Source organism: Dunckerocampus dactyliophorus, chromosome 13 (genome assembly GCF_027744805.1).
Source record: "Dunckerocampus dactyliophorus isolate RoL2022-P2 chromosome 13, RoL_Ddac_1.1, whole genome shotgun sequence".
Classification (NCBI taxonomy): domain Eukaryota; kingdom Metazoa; phylum Chordata; class Actinopteri; order Syngnathiformes; family Syngnathidae; genus Dunckerocampus; species Dunckerocampus dactyliophorus.
Window position 1 is genome coordinate 7,820,383 of NC_072831.1, and position 22,443 is coordinate 7,842,825.

The following is a 22,443-nucleotide window of genomic DNA, read 5'->3' on the forward strand; positions in this document are numbered from 1 at the left end:
CGACACACACACTGCAAGTGTAAAATAATACGAGCAGACAACTGTGTGTGAGTGCGTGCTTGCACACGCACAACACCAAATTCAGAGACTGAGCGAACACAGAATACAGACGACGTGCACGTACGCTAAGTGTAATGAATTTTTCTGTGCCTGCGTGTGTGCGCGTTGCCATAAATCTTGATTCTTTTGTGTGTAAGCTGTCAAATTATGGAGCTCGAATGAATGATAAGCGTGTGTGTGTGTCTTTTGTCTAGAGGTTTTATGATATTCCAGTGCTTGTGTGTGTGTGTGTGTGTGTGTGTGTGTGTGTGTGTGTGTACTGTATAATAATTTGGATATGTGTGTGTGCGTGTGTTTTGCCCAGATGGCTGCTCGCAGGCTGCAGTGTGTGAGATGCGTTGCCAGCGGTGAATACTGATCAGAGATCAGTGTCACACACACATACGAACACATGCACATGCACATGCACGCTCACGTCATCCATCTTCATTTACACATACACGCACACACACCAATGCGGTGCAACTACTAATTCGCACGACCACACGGTTGCGTGTCCTCCACGCTACCAGTAGGGGGAACACTTTTTCTTCAGCGTTACTGGAATGTATGAACGTATGTTTGCGGCCGCTACGTCTACATGTCACCTGTCCGCTGTTTGTGTTTTGTTGTTGAGGGATACCGTGTGTGTGTGTGTGTGTGTGTTACTGCTAGTGACCTTGACCACTGCTTAATGACCTTCAAAGAAGCCGGCAACGGGAGCTCAGATGAGCAGCCATCAAAGTATGATTTAGCTTTTTTCACAACACGGATGCCACTTGTCAGCAAAGTTAACAGAGTACTTTTATTAGCGGCTAACTTCTTTTTACACCTGCACGACTATGTTGGGACTGACGTGACTCGCCATCACGTTACGCCATCATCATTCATTCCTACGTCAGCATGGATGGTGTTACACTTGATGATACCAGCTCTACAGAAGAATGGCGGCACAGTGCTTTCGTCTTACCTGCTTTTCTGTGTACGTTTACGTATTCCACCGCCAGTCTTCCCAAACAGGAGACTTTCACCACGGAAGAGGGTTTTCAAGCTCTGGCTTCTTCTTGGCATTATCACGAGCCAAAGGCTGAGCTGCAGGCTTGTGAAGGTTCTCTGCCCCTTCCTGCGCCTCACCTTTGCGGCCGCTTTCTTGCACGCTGGATCTCTGCGCCTTTTCATGCCTTTGGAACGCTACCTGTCCCTCACTTTTAACATATGCCGCACGGGTCTGAGTAGGAATACATGTACCGTCGCATCCCTAATTGTGTTACTTCTTTTTTAAGAGCATTTACACGTGACTTGCCTGTGTCTGTATCCTTAAAAATGTGCTTTATAACAGTTGTTTGACAAGCGCTAAACCAAAATATTACCAACAGCCAACAAGATTGTGCATGCGTACCTAATGAAGATGCTAGGGGAAGTCCCATCACAATTCATTCCCGTTTAGAGCCCAGGTGGAGTCAAGGTCACGACCTTGTCACTCAGGTGACCACCTGCGGCAGAGCCCTGGAGCGTTAACCCCAATGTCAAACCTCACGTATGAGTCTCAGTTTAAGGAGGGGGTGTAATTACTGGAATTGCAACATGAATGCAAACGCCGCAAATGAAAAGTCATTCAAAGAAAAAAGACGTTTGTGTGTGTGTGTGTGTGTGTGTGTGTGTGTGTGTGTGTGGCGAACCTTAGTGTCAACACCTTTATGCACATATGCTAATCAGCCAATGCAAATGACTCTTGTTGGCCCGGCTCACAGACAAACACACACTCACACGCACACACGCACACACGTCGCTAGTGCTTGAGAGCAACACCTCTCACACTGACACACACACACTAATATTCTGTCATATTATCCCTCAGAGTACACCCTCGTGCACACACTCAAGATAATAATCCCATCTCACGTGCACAGTCACACACGCACACAGAGGGATTGTGTGCCTTCCCAGACAACAACCAAAGTGAGGAGGAGGAGGCAGCCGCATCGCACCTCCAAATGGACTCTGAGCTCTCTGAGGAACTCTCTCACCAGCCTGCGCGTGCACACACAAACACATGCACACGCACGCACACAAAAATGCACACGTGCACACGAGAAAGTGCATTATTGCCTTTTCTCCGCATTCCAGCTGCTCCCGCTCGCCAGCCAGGTAACGCACGCGCTCTCTGCGACGTGACTTACGACGCACAACACAGCGAAAAAGAATAACAGCGGGGGGGGGGAGAGTTACTGTCATTTTTAAGTGTGTGTGTTTTGGGGGGGGCTTCCTGGAGCAGAAAATAAAGTCAAAGATGACTCGGTTGCAAACGGAGGGAAAACAACAAGTCGCAAACATCTGGCGTGGAAGTGGACTGAATTTGGGGGGGGAGGGAAGGGGGAGTGCTCAGGTTTCAGCAGGAAGGGAACCCCAAGGTTCTCCCCCAGCCAGGGGTGGGGGGGGTGTACGGCGTCCACTTACCCAACGGCACAAAATGAAGAACTTTGTTGGTCTCCATGGCTGAGCGCGTGGTGGCGGCGGTGGTGGTGGCGTGGAACGCTCACACACACACACACACACGCACACACACACACACTTCCTCTCTCCGACCGCCTCCCTCCCTCCGCCCCCCCCACAGAGAGTCAACCCATCATGGTGGTGTTATCCCGGGCTGACGAGTGCCAGATCACCTCTGCTCTCTTGCTGGGCTCCCTCGCTCCGACTGCCGCTCAGACACATGCAGTGACTCAGCCTGGCTGCGTCCGCACGCTCGCTGCCACGCTGCTGGGTCCTAGTGCCTGCACACAGCGACACTCCTCCCTCCCCGAGGCTGTCGCCCGCATCCTCATCACATCGTCGGCCTATAGGCGCACGTCAGGACACGCCCCCCACCCCTCCCGGAAAGAGGACAGGATGCAACACGTTGCGGGGCGCCATGGTGCTACTCCACATAGTTTGTGCGTGAAGGTCAAAGTGTCATCATCAGCGTGATTGATGACACCATCACTGGACTTCAAAACAACATGTCCACACGCGCACGCAGGCACCCCCCTATTTTTTCAAACCGTTTCCTTTATTTCTTCAGTGAATATCGCATGAAAGAAAAAGCATACATGACTGCAATGCAGGAAAAAGAAAATATATAGAAATATTTGGCGGGCACATTACATTTACTAACATAATTATTTGACAAATATTGGCACACATTACAAGATATTTATCATTTTTATTAGTATTTATTATTATCATATCATTTATTTTATGTATTTATTTTTATTATTATTATTATTATTATTACTAGACTCATGTTGCATTACAAGATTTTGTATTAGTAATTATAATCATTATATACATTCTAATAAATTAATCTTTTTAATAATTTTATGTGCATTTATTTATTGTTATTATTAACAGACAAATATTGGAGCACATTAGAAGATATCTGTATTTCTTAAATTTTAATAATTTATAATTTATTTATTCCAATATTTATTATTATTATTATTATTATTACTACTGGACACATTTTGGCACACATTACAAGATATTTGTATTTTTTATTGTGATTATTATTGTATCAATTCTACATAATTGTTTTTTTTACTTTATTTATTTATACTAGATATTGGTACACATTACAAAATATGTTTAATTTTATGAGTATTTATTATTATTATGTCAGCTCTAATAAATTATTATTTTTATTATACAGAAACGCCCTCAAAATATCAAATTTTGACACTCTAATAATGCCTGGATTATACTGCTGTGTCGAGGCACCACTGTACGCTATGCTGGCTCGCTCCTCCCCCTCCGAACACTCTCGCTTGTTTGACTTTGATGTTCTCCAACCAACATGTGCAATAAAACCTGAATTATCAGAATAGTTTCAGCTGTAATTAATAGTTTCAACTCCAATAATCCTCCCCGTCTCTCTTTAATTGCCATTGTTGTGCTCGCGACAAGGTAAGCTAACAAGCTAAATGCATAATAAGCATAATCCATGTTTATGCCTCACACACAATTATTATTTTTGACCAAAAATCCTCAAATTCGCCACGAAATTCGCTGAATCGCAAATATGTGGGTATCTACTGTTTTAGGCAAACATTAATATTCATTATTTATTTTGTTGTTGTTTGACCATTTTTAGTGTGTTGATTGTACTCTCAATCTTTTTGGAGAATAAGCAATCGTATTTGAATGCTGGCATCCTCACCACCTGCGGTGCTGTCCATGTTTGGCTTTAAAACTGCTTTAAGACCCCCTCCCTGATCAGGAGGTAGTGAATCGTCTTGACCTTGACGTGTGCGATGCTATTATTGCTCAACAGGTGATTACTATCCAGCCTAATCGATAACAGGAAGCGTTCATGGCGGACGCTCACCTTGAAGGAGCTAACAGAGCGTGAATGGCTTTTTTAGGACGCGGGAGGCGGCGAGGAGCAAAATGCATCATGGCTACCTGAAGCGACAGGCTCGAGCGTGGATACGATTCGTGTTGACGAGTCGGTATTCGGACGCCGGGCGCCTCCGAGGGCCCCGTGCCGTGACAGGTCGTCCCATTTGTTGAGCAGAACTGAGCAGTGCAGTTCAGGCCTCCAGTTGCATTACAAATTCTGCCTTTTCACAGAAAAAGAGAGCTGTTTCTAATATTACGACCCTCTTGTAGCTAAAAAAAAGGTCAAAATATTAGAAACGGCTGTCAGTATGGTACAGCTGTGCACTGTAAAGTACAACAATAAATTCCAACAAACAAAGACTGTCACTGCGTTGCCAAATGAATGCAAACACAATCTAATTAGTATTATTACATAAAGCATTTTAGTTTTCCGTCAAAGCGATGTCTCCTACACGTATTTACTAATTCGGTTACATCCTCCCGTGTTAGCGGCACGCGGTCGCTGGCGAATCAAAAAGTTAATTCCCCGCCTTGATGCGGATGCTCCGTGAAAGGTCGCTCATTTGCATACGTCTGCATATAGAACATCACGCCGTGCGGTCTGCCTGCCGGCCCTGCTTTACATACGGACCGCTAGGCGCCGCCAGGGCCCGTGTGTCACTCAGTAGAGCGGGGCCGCGCTCTCGCCTGGCCGCCGACCTGCAGCTCGCCTGGCCGACATGTCAATGCACATGAATTTGAACTGGATTTAAGATTCTATATTCTTTGTTCTCATGTTACAATGGAGGATGCTATTTTTTTTAAACCACAGACAACTACAATGAATCCCACCAGGCATGTCAAATAAGGACATTAAAGTATACATCATTAACAACATACAGTAAATGGTGAACAAGAAAAGAAATGGAAAATGAAAAGATAAACATGAGTTTTTCTACAAGATTCAGATGGTTAATTGTGGCTTGTTTTGTCTGAGGTTGACAAAAAAGAAAGCTACTTTGTGGAATTCTCCTTGCCGCCTGTTTGAACCCACAAACCACAAAATACGACAAAATGGAAATTGGACTACCTCAGTTCTCAGGTCCAAGGAATGCCCAGATGGTTTGTGTGTCTGCTCAGTCGGGATGTAAATCTCTTTGTGATAGACGATTCCAATCGAATCGAGATTCGATGCCATGTACAAACGATACAATTCGATTCGGTTCTATGGTTAATGATTGTGGACGTACACATTAACTTACGTTATAAAATAAAGATGCCAATCATGTGAAAGTGGCATTCTTGGAGTATTTTCGAAAGTGTAAAAGAGCACATCATATCCCCAAGCATGCTGTAAGGCAGTGATCCCCAACCCCCGGGCCACGGCCTGGTATTTGGTACCGGGCCGCACAGAAAGAAAAAATCATTTCCATGATGTTTTATTTTGAAAAGTGGCCGGATTCTCTCTGTTACATCCGTCTCACTTGACGCATGTCCATTGTGCGTGTGCTAACTTTATCTCATGCCGCACAGATAAGAGTACTACTGTATTTTACCATTCTTCTTACACCTCATATTTGGTGTCAAATGCTGATACTATGTGGGAATGCATAAAGGTAAGTTTGGATGGCTTATCGAGTGCTAATGTGCACATTTGTCTCAAGTTAATTCATGCTAGCACACTGTTGACTTGTAAACAGTTCAAGGCCTCCTACTATTTACACCCAGTCTCGTCTTCAGCCATGGGAAGCTATGGAGCAAGTATGACAATCCTTTTGCCGGCAGCCCAGGCTCTCGTGTTTTTGAGACACTGTCAACTTCTCTCGTGATACCCGGTGCATGTCTCCACAAACGATTCATCTAAAGATTTAGGGCTGGTTATTATCGATACAGGAAGCTTTCACCGGCTAATCGGAATCGTTCCTTCATCAAACCGGATATCCGGTCGCATCGGTTTATCGTTAACAACTCTAATGCTCAGACACTTGATAAATTAGGGGGCACGCTGCCTGTTGCTATGCTTGACACTCCACAGTCTCCAATCAGCTGCAGCGCTCCGTTTTCTCACTGCCCTCAGTCTCGTCTTGGATAAAATTAGTCTCCTCACTGTGGACATCATACAAAAGACCTTCATTCTCCACCACTGGTAAATGTTAGCACAGTTTCCCCCAACTGCTTAAGAACAAGAGCAAAGTGGTGCTAGAGTGTAGTTGATCCGCCTGGTGGGGGAGCTTGAGTATTCTAAGAATCAGCAAAAGAAATGCCATAAATTTAAGGAAGCTGAAGACTTGAGGTATGATGTTAGGATGATGCTTCAGATCTCAAGTACTGTAAACACAAGTAAAACTGTGACCCGTGTACTGCTCACAGGAAATGTCCAAAGGTGGAAAAGGCTGGCTCTAAATCGAACCAGCTCAATTTTGCAGCTTGTGGTTTTGACAGGCTCAAGTGGAGGTCAGCTTCAGGTCATGAAGAGGTGGCGGACAGGCTAGATGTGACATGTCATGTCCACCAGACTGATGGCAGCTTGAAGCATCGTTAGCAACTGAGAAAGAAGCTCCCTCGTTCAAAATGGCGACCAGCACAGAGATTGTTAACATTGTTTGTAGGATCTGAATGTGCGTCCTGAGTCGACCTCCTGGCCTTTATGTTTTCACCAGAGCCATCCAAAGTCATTTGTTGGAACATAAAAGAAGCCTTTTAGGCACAACTGCGTCCATAAATAATCATATGACAACAGAAGTAATGTTAGTTATCATTCTGTCAGTGATTATTCCGCAAACTGAGCACCGGGTTGGGAGCATGTGAATATGTTCGCACACATGACCGCAGCATGCAGACAGCGCCAGCCAGCAGCCTTTCATTAAGTCATTTCTTTCCACCAAACCTTGGGAATGGTACATCCTGGGTACATCCTGCCTGCCAGGCTGAGGACAAACAACAACGTGGTGTTCGCAACAAGACTTCTGGGCCGGTTTGGGTCTGTGCAGTTTTGCACAGTCCGGACTGGAGTAGAAGCACTATGACAGCATCTCAGTCTTTTCCACACATTCATTCAATTTGGACCGCCACAAATAGATTTGGCACGACCTGTTTGCCCTTGCTCATAAACACATTAGTAGGATCTTGTCTGCCAGGGAAGAAAAAGACGAAGCAGGAGGGATCAGTGTTGCCAACGTAGCGACTTTGTTGTTATATTTAGCGAGTAATCAGACCCTTCTAGATTCACTTTTTCAAAAATGCGACTCGCAACAAATCTAGTGAAGAGACTTTTGGAGAGGCTGACATGAAAGCATGTATCGCTCTTTTCAATGAACAATGTGTGCCGCCGTGGGCCCTTCCCCCATCTAAAAGCCGTCACAGGCGCCTCGATCTTGCTTGTTTAGCGACACAAGAAGAGCTCATTCGCAGTTCTAAAACATATTTGTTTTGCTTTTCATGTTTTTTTGCTCACTTTTTTTGCAACTGCGTCACAGTCAATGATGCCAATTTGACAATTATGTCATAATGTCATTCCCTTACCCCCTGCAACACCACAAATAGCTTGCAGTCCTGTGGGAAACCCTGCACCTGCCAGGACCATCTGCTGTGGTCAACTGTCCCCAACATTGGACCCTTACTGTCTACTTACTTTCACACACTGAATGTAAAACAAAAAGACACTTGTTGATATCAGATGCTTTTAGCCGAGACTTGTTTTACCTATTTCTTGAAGCTCATGATGATGTAATACTAAAAAAAAAGAGCTAATTATTAGAAAGGTTGTGTTGGGTGTCCAAAGGCCAGAACGGGGGTCATTTGCAGGCCGAGGTTTGCTTTTTATTGGCCAAACAAAACAGCAGAAATGGGAAAATAGAGAAAAAAGGCACAATATAAAGAGAAAAAAGCGGAAATGTTGACACTAATAACTATTTTTAACACAAAGCTTTGTATTTAAATACATATATATATATATTAGCTAGTTTCAAGATATAAGTGTATAGACATGATTTTCAGTGTTATTAAAAGCAGGACATCTGTCCACAGTCATGTCCAATACAACGGAACATGCTTTCACACGGAATCCTTCAAAGTTATCAGGAGCTGACCGATGTTCTGGAGGAAAAAAATAAGATTTGATATCCTCAATTGATGAGAGCCTTGTGACTGTATGGATGAATGATAAGACAAAGACGACTCAGAGGATGTGCTCTCTTGATGGACATGATGATCACGAGCGCTAATCTTGTAGACAAACGTTTTAATGCACTTATCACGCATAAAACACATCAACGGTAGCATGTGACTGACCTCACATCCAGCATGAGTCCTGCAAAAAAAAAACTCAGGTACACTTCAGATAATACTGCAGCTCAGGCAGCGGGGTTATCCTGCAGAGAGCCGGCCGCCTCCACCAAGCCCCCCCGCCCGTCATCGGCGGGTTCCGACTCAGAAGCGCCTCCAGGACGCTCGCGGACGGTTGCGAGTGTGTTAGCAGTGATGAATCACCACTTGCCCTGCGCCTTAACCACTAGAAAGCAATAAGGTGCACAGTGCGATGTTAATGCTTTGGACAGACGCCTCTGGAAATGCCCTCACTATCACTCCCAACACACCAGTAGAGCGACATATGCAGCTACAAAATATTAGAAACCGTTCTCAGTATGACATTTAAACCATCAAAACTGTGTCAGAGTAGTGCTCTCAGAGACCATCAAAACATGTTTGTTGGGTCTAAATGTGAAAATAAAATTAGTCAGGCACCCAAAAGCATTAAGTGCATTTACTGTTGTTTGGCCAAGCTGCACAATGGACCTTGTTGGACTTCATGTCAGCATGCAGGGCCCTGATGGCCTCAACATTGACATCCCTGTTCCTGGACCAGGACTCTCAATGAAAGCAAGCAAAAGATCAGTTGGGAAAGATTGGGAAAGACTATCCAGTTGTAATTAGCCGCAAGCGCTACCATTCAAACGCTTTACTGCTATTCAACTCTCAGCACATCTTGGACCATCATCCCATCAAAGTGCGTTCCTGGCACGTCTGAGAGACATCATAACTAACCTTTCACTACTGTTCAGTTAAAAGTCTTGTTAGCAGTCTCTCTGCATTTGACAAACTTCTTATTCTGATGTTAACTGTGCCTCTGAGCAGGTTAGTGTACCCACGTGAGCATGCAGAGTTTAGCATAGCAGGCTGCTTTTACTCTGATCATGTTCACTTTTTGTTGTTAGTTGTTAGCAGGTCAACTTTAGCATGCGTGTCAGACGTTAGCATGCTTATTGAGTATGATGATAGGATGCGGATATTAACATGTTACATAACATAACACTACATGGGCTAATGTTAGCATGTTGATGTAAGCAGGTTGACGTTACCGCGCTGATGCTGTGTGCGTTAACATTAGGTTGCCCTTTGTTATAAGCCCCATGTTATATAACAGAAGTAATTGCTAGGAGTGTTACTGCATGCACGAGTGCATAAAATGTTGTTTGAGCTGATTTGTAGTCTGGAGTTGTGTAGCAAAACTGCGGCGGCCATCGCCGCTGCATGCCACGCTGTCCTTTTTGTCCTTGCGCCAGATGTCAGCGATGTGCTGTACAACTCATTAGGATTCCACCGTGCCTTTACAGCTGCGTTGAGGCCTGACCATCACGCTTACGCCAGTCGCACGGCCGCGAGCGAGTCTGCATGACGGGAGAACGCCAAGACAAGCAAACGGCGACGACCGCCTGAGTGAGTCATCAATCAGAGAGGGGGGGGAATCCTGGGAACAACCTTCATTAGCAGAGTGTGTACTGACTGTAAACCTGTCAGTGTGCATGTCTTTGACTGGCACCTCAGAGCAGCCATGCTGCCATGTCTCAGCATGTACGAGAGTGTGCATGCTGGGGGGGGGCAAAGGAGGTAATTGAGAAAACACTTAATGGAGGAAGGTGATGAAGACGAGTGGAGCAGCTGCTTCTTGTTACTTGTGACAGCCACAACCATCACCATGTAGTCTGTGTGCGTTGGTGTGCGTGTGTGTGTGTGTTCAGTGCACTATCAAGCAGTTGCTAAGGGGTCGAACACTTTGGGGAGAGAAGGGTGCAAATTTTCAAGAGAATATACAGTATACATGCTACAGTGGACCCCGCCTATGTTATTACTTAATTATGTTATTACTCAAAAGTAAAAGCTGCCCTATTATGCTTTTCCTCTTTTCTGACATATAAATGTTGTTACAATGAATAACATCAAATTAAAAGCACAAAATGAATGCTGACCCACCATCCACCAGTTCAGGCATGAATTAACTTGACACAAATGTGCACATTAGCACTCAATAAGTCATCAAAACTTACCTTTATGCATTCCCACATAGTATCAGCATTTGACACCAAATATGAGGTGAAAGAAAAATGGTAAAAATACAGTAGTAGTCTATCTGTGCGGCAAGAGATAAAGTTAGCACACGCACAATGGACATGCGTCACATGAGACGGATGTAACAGAGAGAATCCGGCCACTTTTCAAAATAAAACATCAAAAAAATAAAAAAATAATAATGGAAATTATTTTTTCTTTCTGTGTGGCCCGGTACCAAATGACCCACAGCACGGTACCGGGCCACGGCCCGGGGGTTCGAGATCACTGCTTTATTGTCATTGTAATCAAGGCTGTGCTAACAAAATTAGCACACCAGCTCTGTTAGATAAATAAAATACTGTAGGATTTGGAAACATATGAATATCAATAAAAATATGCACAAATGAAGGAAAACAACAAACTGCTGTCGGTTGAAAAATGCTTTATCAGTGCTTGTGTAGGGCCCTGTGATTTCGGCGTAAACAGAATCACCGACGGAATTGCGGAACTGGCCAATAAAAACGGAATCTATTGTTGTTAGCGGAATCTTGTGGAAACTGACATAATGTGAAATAAATGCTGTCTTCATGAGCAGAAGAATGATTTGTGTGGGAAAATATTTCCCCGGTAGACCGGCGGCATCTCCTCACCAACACAAATCCACCCTCTCCCAGACTAAACTTGTCGAAGCAGCATCTGAAACACCGGCTAACTCAGCAAAACACATTGAAACTTACAGTATCTCTTCCTCGTCACCAAACGCGAGTCGGCTGGGTTAGCTTAGTTTAGCAGAGCATGCCGGTGAGGCTGTGTGTGTGCGACTCGGGCTGTATGAGTGTGTTTACAACGTGTTGTGTTTTAGCGCTTGTCAATGTAACCGAGCGTTTTAGAGTGGTGCAAGTTCTGAGTGAAATAAGGACGAGATCCATGGCTGCAGGAGGCACGTTTATTCTTGTTTAGTCTTCACGTCTCAATAGCAACAGTCAAGAAGCATTCTCAACACACGCACAGCAAACTTCCGGTCTTCAAAATAAGAGCACTGTGCACCACATCCTGTCTAATTGGGCAAAATAAAGGTGTAATAAAAAAATAGCTTACATGAATAAAGCGATTGGACCCTTCAAGTACTGTCCTTTGGGAACACGTCTTATACTGTATCATCACTTAACACAACCTAAAATGTCCCAGATCATGTCTACATTCTCCAATTTCCTGACAATTGTGACTTCCCTTGAACGCGGCATTACTGTGGTTATCAGCCATGTTCTTTTAAATAATAGTTATTGGAATAAGTCCTACTTGCTTGTCTCTTAGCAACCATGGCAAACATTGACGGCGAACATTTTGCCTACATTTATACACATTCATGTTCTCTGGGACTTAATCTGCCGTCTTTGTTTGTGAATGTCCCAATTTTGTATCAAATGAGGGTAGAAAAAACCATGCGATCATGACTTTAAAGTATCCTAAAAACAATCACAGTCAACCTTTACTGGAAGTGCTGCAGCATGTTTTGCATTTTTGGACTTTTGGCTGAGTTTTAGTGCCTTCCTGGCCTTTGCACTTCTATTGTCCTCAATATGTCTCTTTCAGCGACACACACACACACACACACACACACACACACACACGCAGACACAGGATGTATACTCTCACACGAATGCTCTTTTTTTTTATAGACTTTTTTTTTATATGCCACACAGGCACACTCCCGCCCACATTTCAGTATATACACAGTATATCGTTTTCTTTTCTTTTCTTTATGGTGGTCATAAATAAATTTAAAGCCATTTAAAAACCTGGGAGAGTGAAACCTCCCTGAATGGATAATGAGGTGTTTCCCATAAAAACTGATATGTACACACACACTGCCCCCTTCTGGCGCCAGCAGGCACTGAAACACCACCACTAGCGTGAGTTTTTATACTTTTATCCCCTTAGAATTAAATTATTGTAGTACAACTCTTATCAAGTGAATAACTAATTATTGTGTCACAAAGATTGTTACCAAAAACAAAAGGAAAACATTTAAACGTGGATTAATGGCTTCTTATTACATTTTCTTTGTCTTTTGAATTGTGCCATTAATTCATTCAATCCCAACCATTTGTCTAAATTCAGTCCCTTCAGTACTGCCCAATTTTATCCATTTTGAGTGACTTTTCAATGCACACAGAATATTGTGTACTACGGCTACCAAAAGAAAGATTAGACTCCCCTCTTTCATCAGAAAAAAAAAAGTTTGTTTCTACCTTTACTTTACGTTCTTTAGTAATCCACAGTAGAACGCAGGTAAGTTTCAGGAAAATATCAGTTCCCAACAAAAAAAGGGTGAAAAACAGGCTTTTTGTGAAGAGATACATTTCTAGCATAACTTTCACTTTAATGCAAATTATTTGCTTTTGTGACAGCTCAAATATCTCAACAACTACACCACAACATGAAAAACATAAAAAAGGGTTGTTTTACATCAAAATAAAAATGTATTTACAAATATACCACCACAAACTGCTTGAAAAGTTACCTCTTTTATTGTGCATGTGCAAAAAAACGTAAAAGACGTATAAATACGTCTTTGGGAGTGAGCATTCGGGTTTAAAAAAAAAACGTATGTCTCTGATATTGAATGTGTTGGAATGGAGACCCTGTTTTTAAGGACATTTGTTCCCATTCTCCCATTAAGAAATAATGGAAATAATCCGTTCCAGAGTCAAGCTGTGGCCATCACCTTTATTAACTGCAGAGGCCATTTTATTAAGTAGTATTCCTGACTGTCAAGTGTAAAAAGAAGTTAGCCACCTCACTAAACACACACATGTGCCCTTCGTCCTCACGTGCACTAAGTCCAGGTTAGTACTCCCAGCGCAGGGCGCCCAAAGATGGAGGCTGTACTCCCAGCAGGACCAAACAACACGTTTTCGCTCTCGCTCTCTCTCTCGGCAAAAGGCGAGAGTCTGGGGATAAACGTGTCAGCCAAATGGCCGACGGAACACATCATCTACACTGATGCTAACACGACACATGACATGACATGACATGACATGGAATAAAGTGCACGGAAGGTTGAGGGAAGGTCAAGGTTGCAGGTAAAATCACTGATGCTGAGATGCAGGAGCTTACAGATGACGTTGGAGCTTGACTCCTAGAAAGTCCTCTCAACTGAATGAGCTAAGTATGAGAAATAGTAAGTACAAGCACAATAATTAACATATTGTATTGGGGGGACATTTTGTGCATTAAAGATGCTAAAAGCAATTAAACGTAGGTCTATATATGCTCAGCTGTCTTATCCCATGAATACTGAGTCCATTTTATTTTTACAATATGCCGAGGGCCAGAAAGAAAGAAGAAACGAGACACATGCCGAAACTTAGCACAGCCGCACTTTGAACACTAAGTTAGTTGAAACAATGGCAAGTGGTTGGGAATACTTAATAACTCAAAAATCTATGTCATACTTTAACATCACTTTTACTTTGATCAAACATTTCATTGTTGACAAAGGGGCTAAGAGGCAGCGAGAGCCACACGGACACCACACTTTGTGTTTTGTTATGGCAGGGGTCTCAAACTCGTGGCCCGCGGGCCATTCGTGGCCCACCAAATCGTATCTTGCGGCCCGCGACTGGACATCAAAGAGAAGTGTAACTGCAGCCCACAACATCCGGGCAAGCTCAGTGTTACTTACAGTACATACTTACAGGGGCAAGTAAACACCAACACTGAACTAACAGTGGTGTTATCACCTGGACCGGGGGGAGGGATGGCCCTAGACTCTAGGGCTACAGACGGGCGACAGAGCTGGGAGACAATGACTTCCAGTTCCCTGATAACACGCTGCTAACAGGGCCGTTTTGTGAGAAAAATACATTATGAATGCAGTTGGACTCTCGCAGTGTATCAACAACACGCCATATTATACATCCATCCATTTTCTATACCGCTTCTCCTCTTTTAGGGTCGCAGGCATGCTGGAGCCTATCCCAGCTGACTTCAGGCGACAGGCGGGGTACACCCTGGACTGGTCGCCAGCCAATCGCAGGGCACATATAGACAAACAACCATTCACACTCACATTCATACCTATGGACAATTTAGAATCTCCAATTAACCTAACATGCATGTTTTTGGAATGTGGGAGGAAACCGGAGTACCCGGAGAAAACCCACGCACACACGTGGAGAACATGCAAACTCCACACAGAAATGCCAAAGGGACAATCGAACCCAGGTCTTCCCGATCTCCAGACTGTTACTGTGTTGGCCAACATGCTAACCACTCGACCACCGTCCATATTATACACTACGTGCGAAATGTATGCTAACTGAGGCAAAATGTTTGTGTATACAGTATTTTTGAAGTAAACCCAAAAAGAGGCAAACTGGCAAATGTACTCTTACTCAGGTTCCACTGTATTACATTACGGCTAGTGATATCCGATAATGTTGTATTTATTGGCATAAAAATGTAATATCGGTCAATATTGATGATGAAAGCCGATATGGCCCAGTCAACACACAGCAAATGCTTGAGCCGATGTTTTGCTTAACCATGTTCGGGGTGGCAGGACGTGGAGGGTTGTCAAAACGTCGCCAATGGTGAGCGGGGTAGCTCATAGACATATATATGTAGACGCCGCATCGAGCGCTGAGCCGTGCGTCAACGTCACCGCCATCTTGGATGCGGCAAGAGTCGGAGCGGATATGATGCCTCATTCATGTGCTGCAAACCAAATTCCAGAGAATAACATTTTACAGGTAAGACCCAACAATTACCTTTGATAGTATTTGGCCTGTAGACGGCATGATTTGGCCATTATAACATCATTTTGAGAGCATAATTTGCCGACGTTGTTTAAAACACTGTATTCCCGAGCACAATTCATTCATTCATACGTCTATGGCAGCCATCACCAAACGGCAGACCTCGGTTCGGCTCTGGACCCATTTATGGCCCTTTACAGACCCATGACCAATTAAAGTGAATGGGAAATACGCTAACATATAATCATGCTCACGGATCGATCACAGCGGCACTTTGCGGGCGTAATTACTGCAAGTGGATTATGGTCTTTTCTCCGTCAAGACGATTCCCCGCCACCAGAAGTCCATTCCCCGTCAAGAATTCGTCCACAAATATGGCAAGACATTTCCCCGTCAGTATCGAGTAATTTCCCCGTCAACATCAAGTCGTTTCCCCGTCAGACTACGAGACACAAATTTCTATAAATCGAACAGTATCATCATCATCTGCACCAACGGCGATGTGGAGGGCTGGCACCGCACATTCAACAACCCTTCATCCTTCTGGTGACACTACTTAGCCAGGAGTCGAGGATGGTTCAACTCCAGGTCCACGTCATCAGCAAAGAGACTCCGGCGACATCAAAAGAAAAAAATGAATGCACCTGCAGGGGCGCCTCAGCAGATTGCGGAAAGAGTACATGGCTGGTAGCAGGTCAACGTCACCACAGTTAAATGCATGCTCGGAACCTATAGTCCCCGTACATGCGTCAATAAAGCCAACTGTTCGATTTACAGTATAGAAATTTGTGTCTGACGGGGAAACGACTCGATACCGACGGGGAAACGTCTTGCCATATTTGGGGGCGAATGCTTGGCGGGGAATCCTCTTTACGGGGAAACGCGGTGACGTCACTCAAAATGAGCCAAAGAAATTGTTTACTTGTCGGGAACCATCCATCCATCCGTTTTCTATGCCGCTAATCTTTTAATAGAACCATGGCTTCCTCAAAAGTAAGAAGTTGATCGAGAAATCTGAACATTGAAAAGTGAAAGGACGGACAAATATACTGTATGTTCATTCTTCCAGAATCCAGTGCCAACTCACTGGGTCTCATATGCTCTGAAACTGTAGCGGCCAGTATGAAAAATCTATGTCATAGCACATTAATTTACAGCAGGGCAACGTGCAAATGAGTCTTCATTAAGAATTGGATGGGTATTGGAGCATCTTTCGCTGGCGGGAGAGTGGTGGAAGACTGCTTCTGCAATGTACTGTTGCAGCTTTTCTGTTAAAGAGACACTTATTAAATTCTTATTTTATTTTACTTTTATTTTACTTTTTTTTTTTGGAGAAACAGGTGCAGTTTTATTTAATTTTAAAATAAGCTTCTTGTTTCGTTCATTGTTTGTGCAGTCAAACGTTTTATTATTTATGTGAAATTTGGTCCTGTTTTCTTTTAAATGCAATTTAGGTGCCAAAATAAGTGTTACACATATCGGTATCGGTTGATATCGGAAATTCAAGAGTTGGAAAATATCGGCATTGGATATCGGCAAAAAAGCTCATATCGGACATCCTTTTCCACCTTTTCCGTGCATACATTTTCACAAATGTCAGTGTTTATGATCGTTATTAATATTATGACTTATTATTGTTAAAGGCATCAGAGCACTGGCTTAGATCTTCCATCATTTGATGATACTATCCATTTTTTATTGAAAAAATTCTTAGGGAGTGTAAATATTTACTGCATGTACAGTCAAAGGCAAATCTTTTCATTCTTTACAAATAGGTTACTCAGGTCTACCATACTTTCAACATATTACAAATTTGAACATGAGCTATTCAAATGTCTCGTGGCTCAACTGTCAGTTGTGTAAGTCAGCACTTTTCCATGACAGCTTTTTTTCTTTGAAGAGCTTAACAAGCCGTCCAGAAAAAGGACGGATGGAGTACATGACAACAGCAGCAGCAGCAGCAACAACATAAATACATGACAGTCCCCCATGTGACACACTCCATTAACCAAACACCAGTTATGTGTTAAAAAAGTTTTGAAAAAGTTCCTACCAGGAGTGAAGCGGCGGCCTGACATCTCGCCCACCTCTCCATCCTCCACCACAGGCTTCATCGTGACGTCACAAGCGCGTCCCTGACACCAGAAGTTGGCGGCCACGAGACGACTTGTCCGGACATTTGTCCGCCCTCTGTCCCCGCAACAAGACGACAAGTCAACAAGATAGAAAACGCGCCAACACGACAGGCACAGCTTACCAGATGTGACTCACAGCTGGAAAGCCCAGGCGGCCACGCCCACCGGTCCACGCGCCAGGCGGCGTGATCGGCGTGAGGTCAGCGGAAGTCACGCCCCGCACCCACCTGGAGCAGAAATCCACTTTCAAGCTCCAATTGAGGTAAAATTTTGTTGACAAAAATCACTGAATATATATATATATATATATATATATATATATTTTAAATGAGCAAAATATCACAAGATGGCTTCAAATTGGACCTGTCTTGAAATAATAAGAAACATGTTCGTACCAATGAGTGAGCAAAAATGTTTATTTCCAGAAGGTTCTTTCATGTCGATAAATAAAGTAACCTAAACGGCATGATACAGTCAATAATAAACATATGGTATTGTTAAACTAATGCTTCTTGATTAGACACATCTAATAGAGTGGGGACTACTCAAACTAACACATTACAACATGCACAATGTACTTTAGTAACTATTTTACTTCATTTGTAAAATTTAAACTCATGCTTATAATAATGAAATTGTTTTCTTTATTATATATGTATTTTTTAAAATTATTATCATAACATGAGTGAAGCATGTGGCGTCCAGTTTGCCTTAAATATAGTTTCTCATCCTATGCAAAAGATACACAGCAAAAAGTCAAAAGTTTATTCACTCTTTGGCATACAAAAGCATAACAAGGTGTCTCAAAACTTTTGACCGACAGAGTGTATTCTGGTAACAAATCTGAATTCACTGTTTCTCTGGTAATAATAACAAATACATTCAAAATGGTGAGTTAATTGAACAAACATAGGCTGTACAATGTCACAAAATAGTCGCCAGTAGCTGAAAGACTCATTTCCAAAGTCACCTGACTTGTGTTAGCTGCATTGGACTCGCTAGTCACATGGTTCACACAAGATTGCATGTGACCGTGGACTGGAGCACCACACTTAATTTCAATTTCCTGATAGACCTCTTGTAGCCATGACGACCCAGACACAATGCCTCCATGTATTGGTCTTGTCTCTTCGGGGAGGGCGGTCTAGGTCAAGGGAAGTCAAACTGGGTCGCTACTAAGAGGTACTAGAATTTGGTGGTTCTGCGATGATATCACAACCCCCGCAGAGGGGTAGGATCACTGGCTCGCCATGTGTTCACGATGAAAGCGTAACTCCTCCAAAGACACGTTTAAAGCCGTGGGACAGGCAAAAGTTCTGATCCTCGCGGTCCCCCAGGCGGTCCCCACACTAGAACCTTTTGTTCTCATAACTATGTGCATGTCAACATCTAAAACAGCAACGTAAAAATCGTCAAAAGATGGCAAAATATTGAGTTTTTAGTCCTCTGACCACCATAACTGAAGCATACTCATTTTGGCACGCCTCTGTTGGTGGACAGGTGCCCTCCATTATGGGAAGAATCCAAACCTAAATCCAAACCTAAATGTGTTTTTAGAGGACCCTCTTGTTGGCAAACACACGAGAGGCTGCAGACAAAGTACATCTTGTACATTTGAAGACGATGAAGCCAGCAGGTGAGTGAGATCACAGGCAAGCGTCTTATGACTGACGCCTCCAGTCAGGAGCTGCTCACAGCTGGAAGCTCATCCTCATTGTCTCTGCAGCAGCCAAACATCACAACCTGCATTTTCTCCACACGAGGTGCTTCCACTTCTTTACTGGGATAACCTTCTGGCCCTGTTGTGAAACTATATTATACTATTTTCACCAATTTGAAATAAATGTCAGAGGTCCCACAATAGTCCGCACGGTGGTCTAGTGGTTAGGATGTTGGCCACACAGTCACAGTCAGGCGATCGGGAAGACCTGAGTTTGAATCTCCGTTGGGCATTTCTGTGTGGAGTTTGCATGTTCTCCGTGTGTGCGTGGGCAAAAACATTTCTGTCCCCCTGTGGGGGCATGACAGAAAATAATTGAGAACCACTGGTGTGTGAATTAGTCAGTGCTTTTAGTAATCCCTATGCCATTTTCTGTATAGCAACGCGGTCCAAAGAACCAGGAAAAAAGGATAAAGCCAGATTAGCCTATTTGTTGAAGAAAACAATAATAATGGACTGGAATTATGTAGCGCCTTTCAAGATACCCAAAGCGCTTCACGGTGAAACCCATTATTCATTGAATCCACAGTGACACACTGCCGCTAAGCTACGTCTGAAGCCGCAGTTGCCGTGGGGTAGATTGACCAAAACATGGCTGCCAATTTGTGCCTATGGCCTCTCTGACCACCACCCAGCATTCATTCACCAGTGTGGGCTTCACTGGAGGCAAGGTGGGTGAAGTGTCTTGCCCAAGACAAGGACACAAGTGCTGAAATGGGGAAAGCAGGGTTCAACCTTCTGGTTTCTGGATGACCTGCTCTACCTCCTGAGCCACTGCTGCCCACAAACGCGATCAAACTCACAGCTCCCATGTCTGGCAGAGCTCCATGCTGCATTTAAAGATGCGTAGGAAAGCCTACTTTTTTACCACGTATTAGCCGTACACACGGGTTGGGCTCATCTAGCTAGGAGTGGGTCAGCGGTGGTATCATGCCCAACAGGAAGGAGGTTTTTTCTTCACAGTGTCACAAAAAGCAGAATCTTCAAAAGCGAGCGTTTGAGCTCCGAAATTTCAAAAGTGAGCATTTGAGCGACCTTCTCTCAAAACTGGAGCAAAGAAGCGAGGGTGATTGGTGCTCATAAATAGGCATGAGGGACACGTATTGCTGCTAGCACATCATTAGAAAGTCACTTTTCCATTATTAAAATAAAACATGAAATGAATTACAATATTAAAACGGTTAATAATGAAGATATTGTTTAATAAAACCTAAAGAAACATCATTATTAGCTTGGTATAAGAACTTTGCATTGGATCGTGTGCCTAATGAAGTGTCTTGTGAATACATTTGGCCTCTAAGCTTACAGGGAGGATTAAAGATGGAATCACGGTGTAGGTCAAAGGTAACAGCGGCAGGTGCATGTTCCCTGCTTGACTATTTCAATCGTTATTTGAATAAATTTAAGCTCCAGTGCAGTGAAAAGATATTCTGTGGTCGGTGGAAGCTGCTTAACATCCCTGCTTTTCTCTGCAGTGTCATTAGCTCATATCGCTGTCTCCATGCGTTTCATCTCTATTTTAGTGTGGCAGAGAAGCAGCCAGCCAGCACGCATCGACTGCTCCACCTAATAAGCCCGAGTGCGCCTCCTTGGCCGGCAGCGCTGCTCCAGATGGTTTTATCGCTGTGCTGACCACGCCTGCATCAACAACATCATCAACAGCAGCATGTGGCTTCGTTACGCAACCGTGTGGCCACTGGCTGACATTATATTACCACGATCAGGTTGCCCCTCTTTCGTTTTTTTTGGCACTTCACATGCTGCTTTTTTTTTTTTTTTTAAATGAATGTATTCAATCGTGATGGTGCAAAATGAAGCCTGTTTTGACTGAACATTGTGAATTTCACTGGAACAAATCAAGACCATTCCATCGAAACTGGACTACTTTGCGATGCGCTGTGAGCACATGCGTAAGGCATTTTGCTGAGCAACAAGTGGCTGGGGGAAAAATAATCCATGCAGTTCTGTCAATCTAAATTACACAAACATTCATTGCAATAACGCTCTTTCAAGTAATCCCACAAATACAGTACCAGTCAAAAGTTTGGACACACCTTCTCATTGAATTATATGACAAGGTGTATCCAAACATTTGGCTGGGACTAATCTAATTACAGTGCTTAATTTTTTGTGACAAATCCTACAAAATTCTGGCGACTATCCATAAAGGACAATCGGGGTAGTGGCCCACCAGAAAAAAGCTATTTTAGTTCCTGTTTAATATGCATTTTATATTTAATGAAGAGCAGTAATTCATCCATCCATCCGTTTTCTATGCTGCTCATCCTCACTAGGGTAGAGGGGGCATGCTGGAGTCCATCCCAGTTGACCTTGGGCGAGAGATGGGGTACACTCTGGACTACAGACAAACAACCATTCACGCTCACATTCACACCTATGGACAATTTAAAGTCGCCAATTAAGCTAACATGCATGTTTTTGAGGGAGAACATGCAGACTCCACACAGGGATGCCCAAGCGGATGATTCGAACCCAGGTCTTCCCCATCTCCACGTGGCCAACATGCTAACCACGCGGCCACCGTGCAATAATGCAATCGCTAAAATACTTTGTCCAGAGTAATGTTGTGAACGATAAACCGATGCTACCGGATATCCGGTTTGACAAGTGAGAGATGCGGTTGCGTCAGTGGGAGCCTCCTTGATCAATAAGAATCAGCCATAAATCCTTACATTAATCGATTATTGGGACATGACCTGGGTATTGCGAGACAATCAATCGTTGACTGTGCGTCTCTTCAACAACGTGACAGCCCGGGCTTCCGGTGAAATGATTGTCACACATGCGCCGTAGCTTGCCATGACTGATGACGAGAATGGATGCAAATAGTAGCAGTGAGCTAGCGCTCGCTAGTCGCCGCAAAAGACTTTCAACACACCAGCAAAACAAAAATCTTGAAAACAAAACAAACAAACAAAAAGTTTGAAACATCTTTGGATTTTACAAGGACTACACAAAACTCGACAAAAGTCACACTATTTGTATGCTATGCAGAGCCGCTCTTACAGTCCACTGGTAGCACGACAAATCTTGACAAGCGAGGCCAACAGAAACGAGTATGAATCAGTGCAGTTGTGTCGGA

At 43.6% G+C, this 22,443-nt stretch overlaps 1 protein-coding gene across 6 annotated transcripts in view; it reads right to left on the bottom strand.

Moving 5' to 3' along the window:
- Positions 1–17,789, bottom strand: part of slc4a11 (solute carrier family 4 member 11) — a 122,131-nt gene extending 104,342 nt beyond the window's left edge. For 4 of the 6 annotated variants that reach the window (XR_008573522.1, XM_054797372.1, XM_054797370.1 and 1 more), the window contains exon 1: positions 17,539–17,717. Coding sequence is in view for 5 of the 6 variants with exons in the window: in XM_054797372.1 (XP_054653347.1) it covers positions 17,539–17,599 (61 nt within the window). In the remaining variant the exon portion in view is untranslated. Of the gene's footprint in view, positions 1–2,496; positions 2,744–17,538; positions 17,718–17,742 lie in introns of those variants that run through there. The other 2 variants (XM_054797369.1, XM_054797371.1) reach the window with 2 other exon arrangements.
- Positions 17,790–22,443: the final 4,654 nt, after the last annotated feature.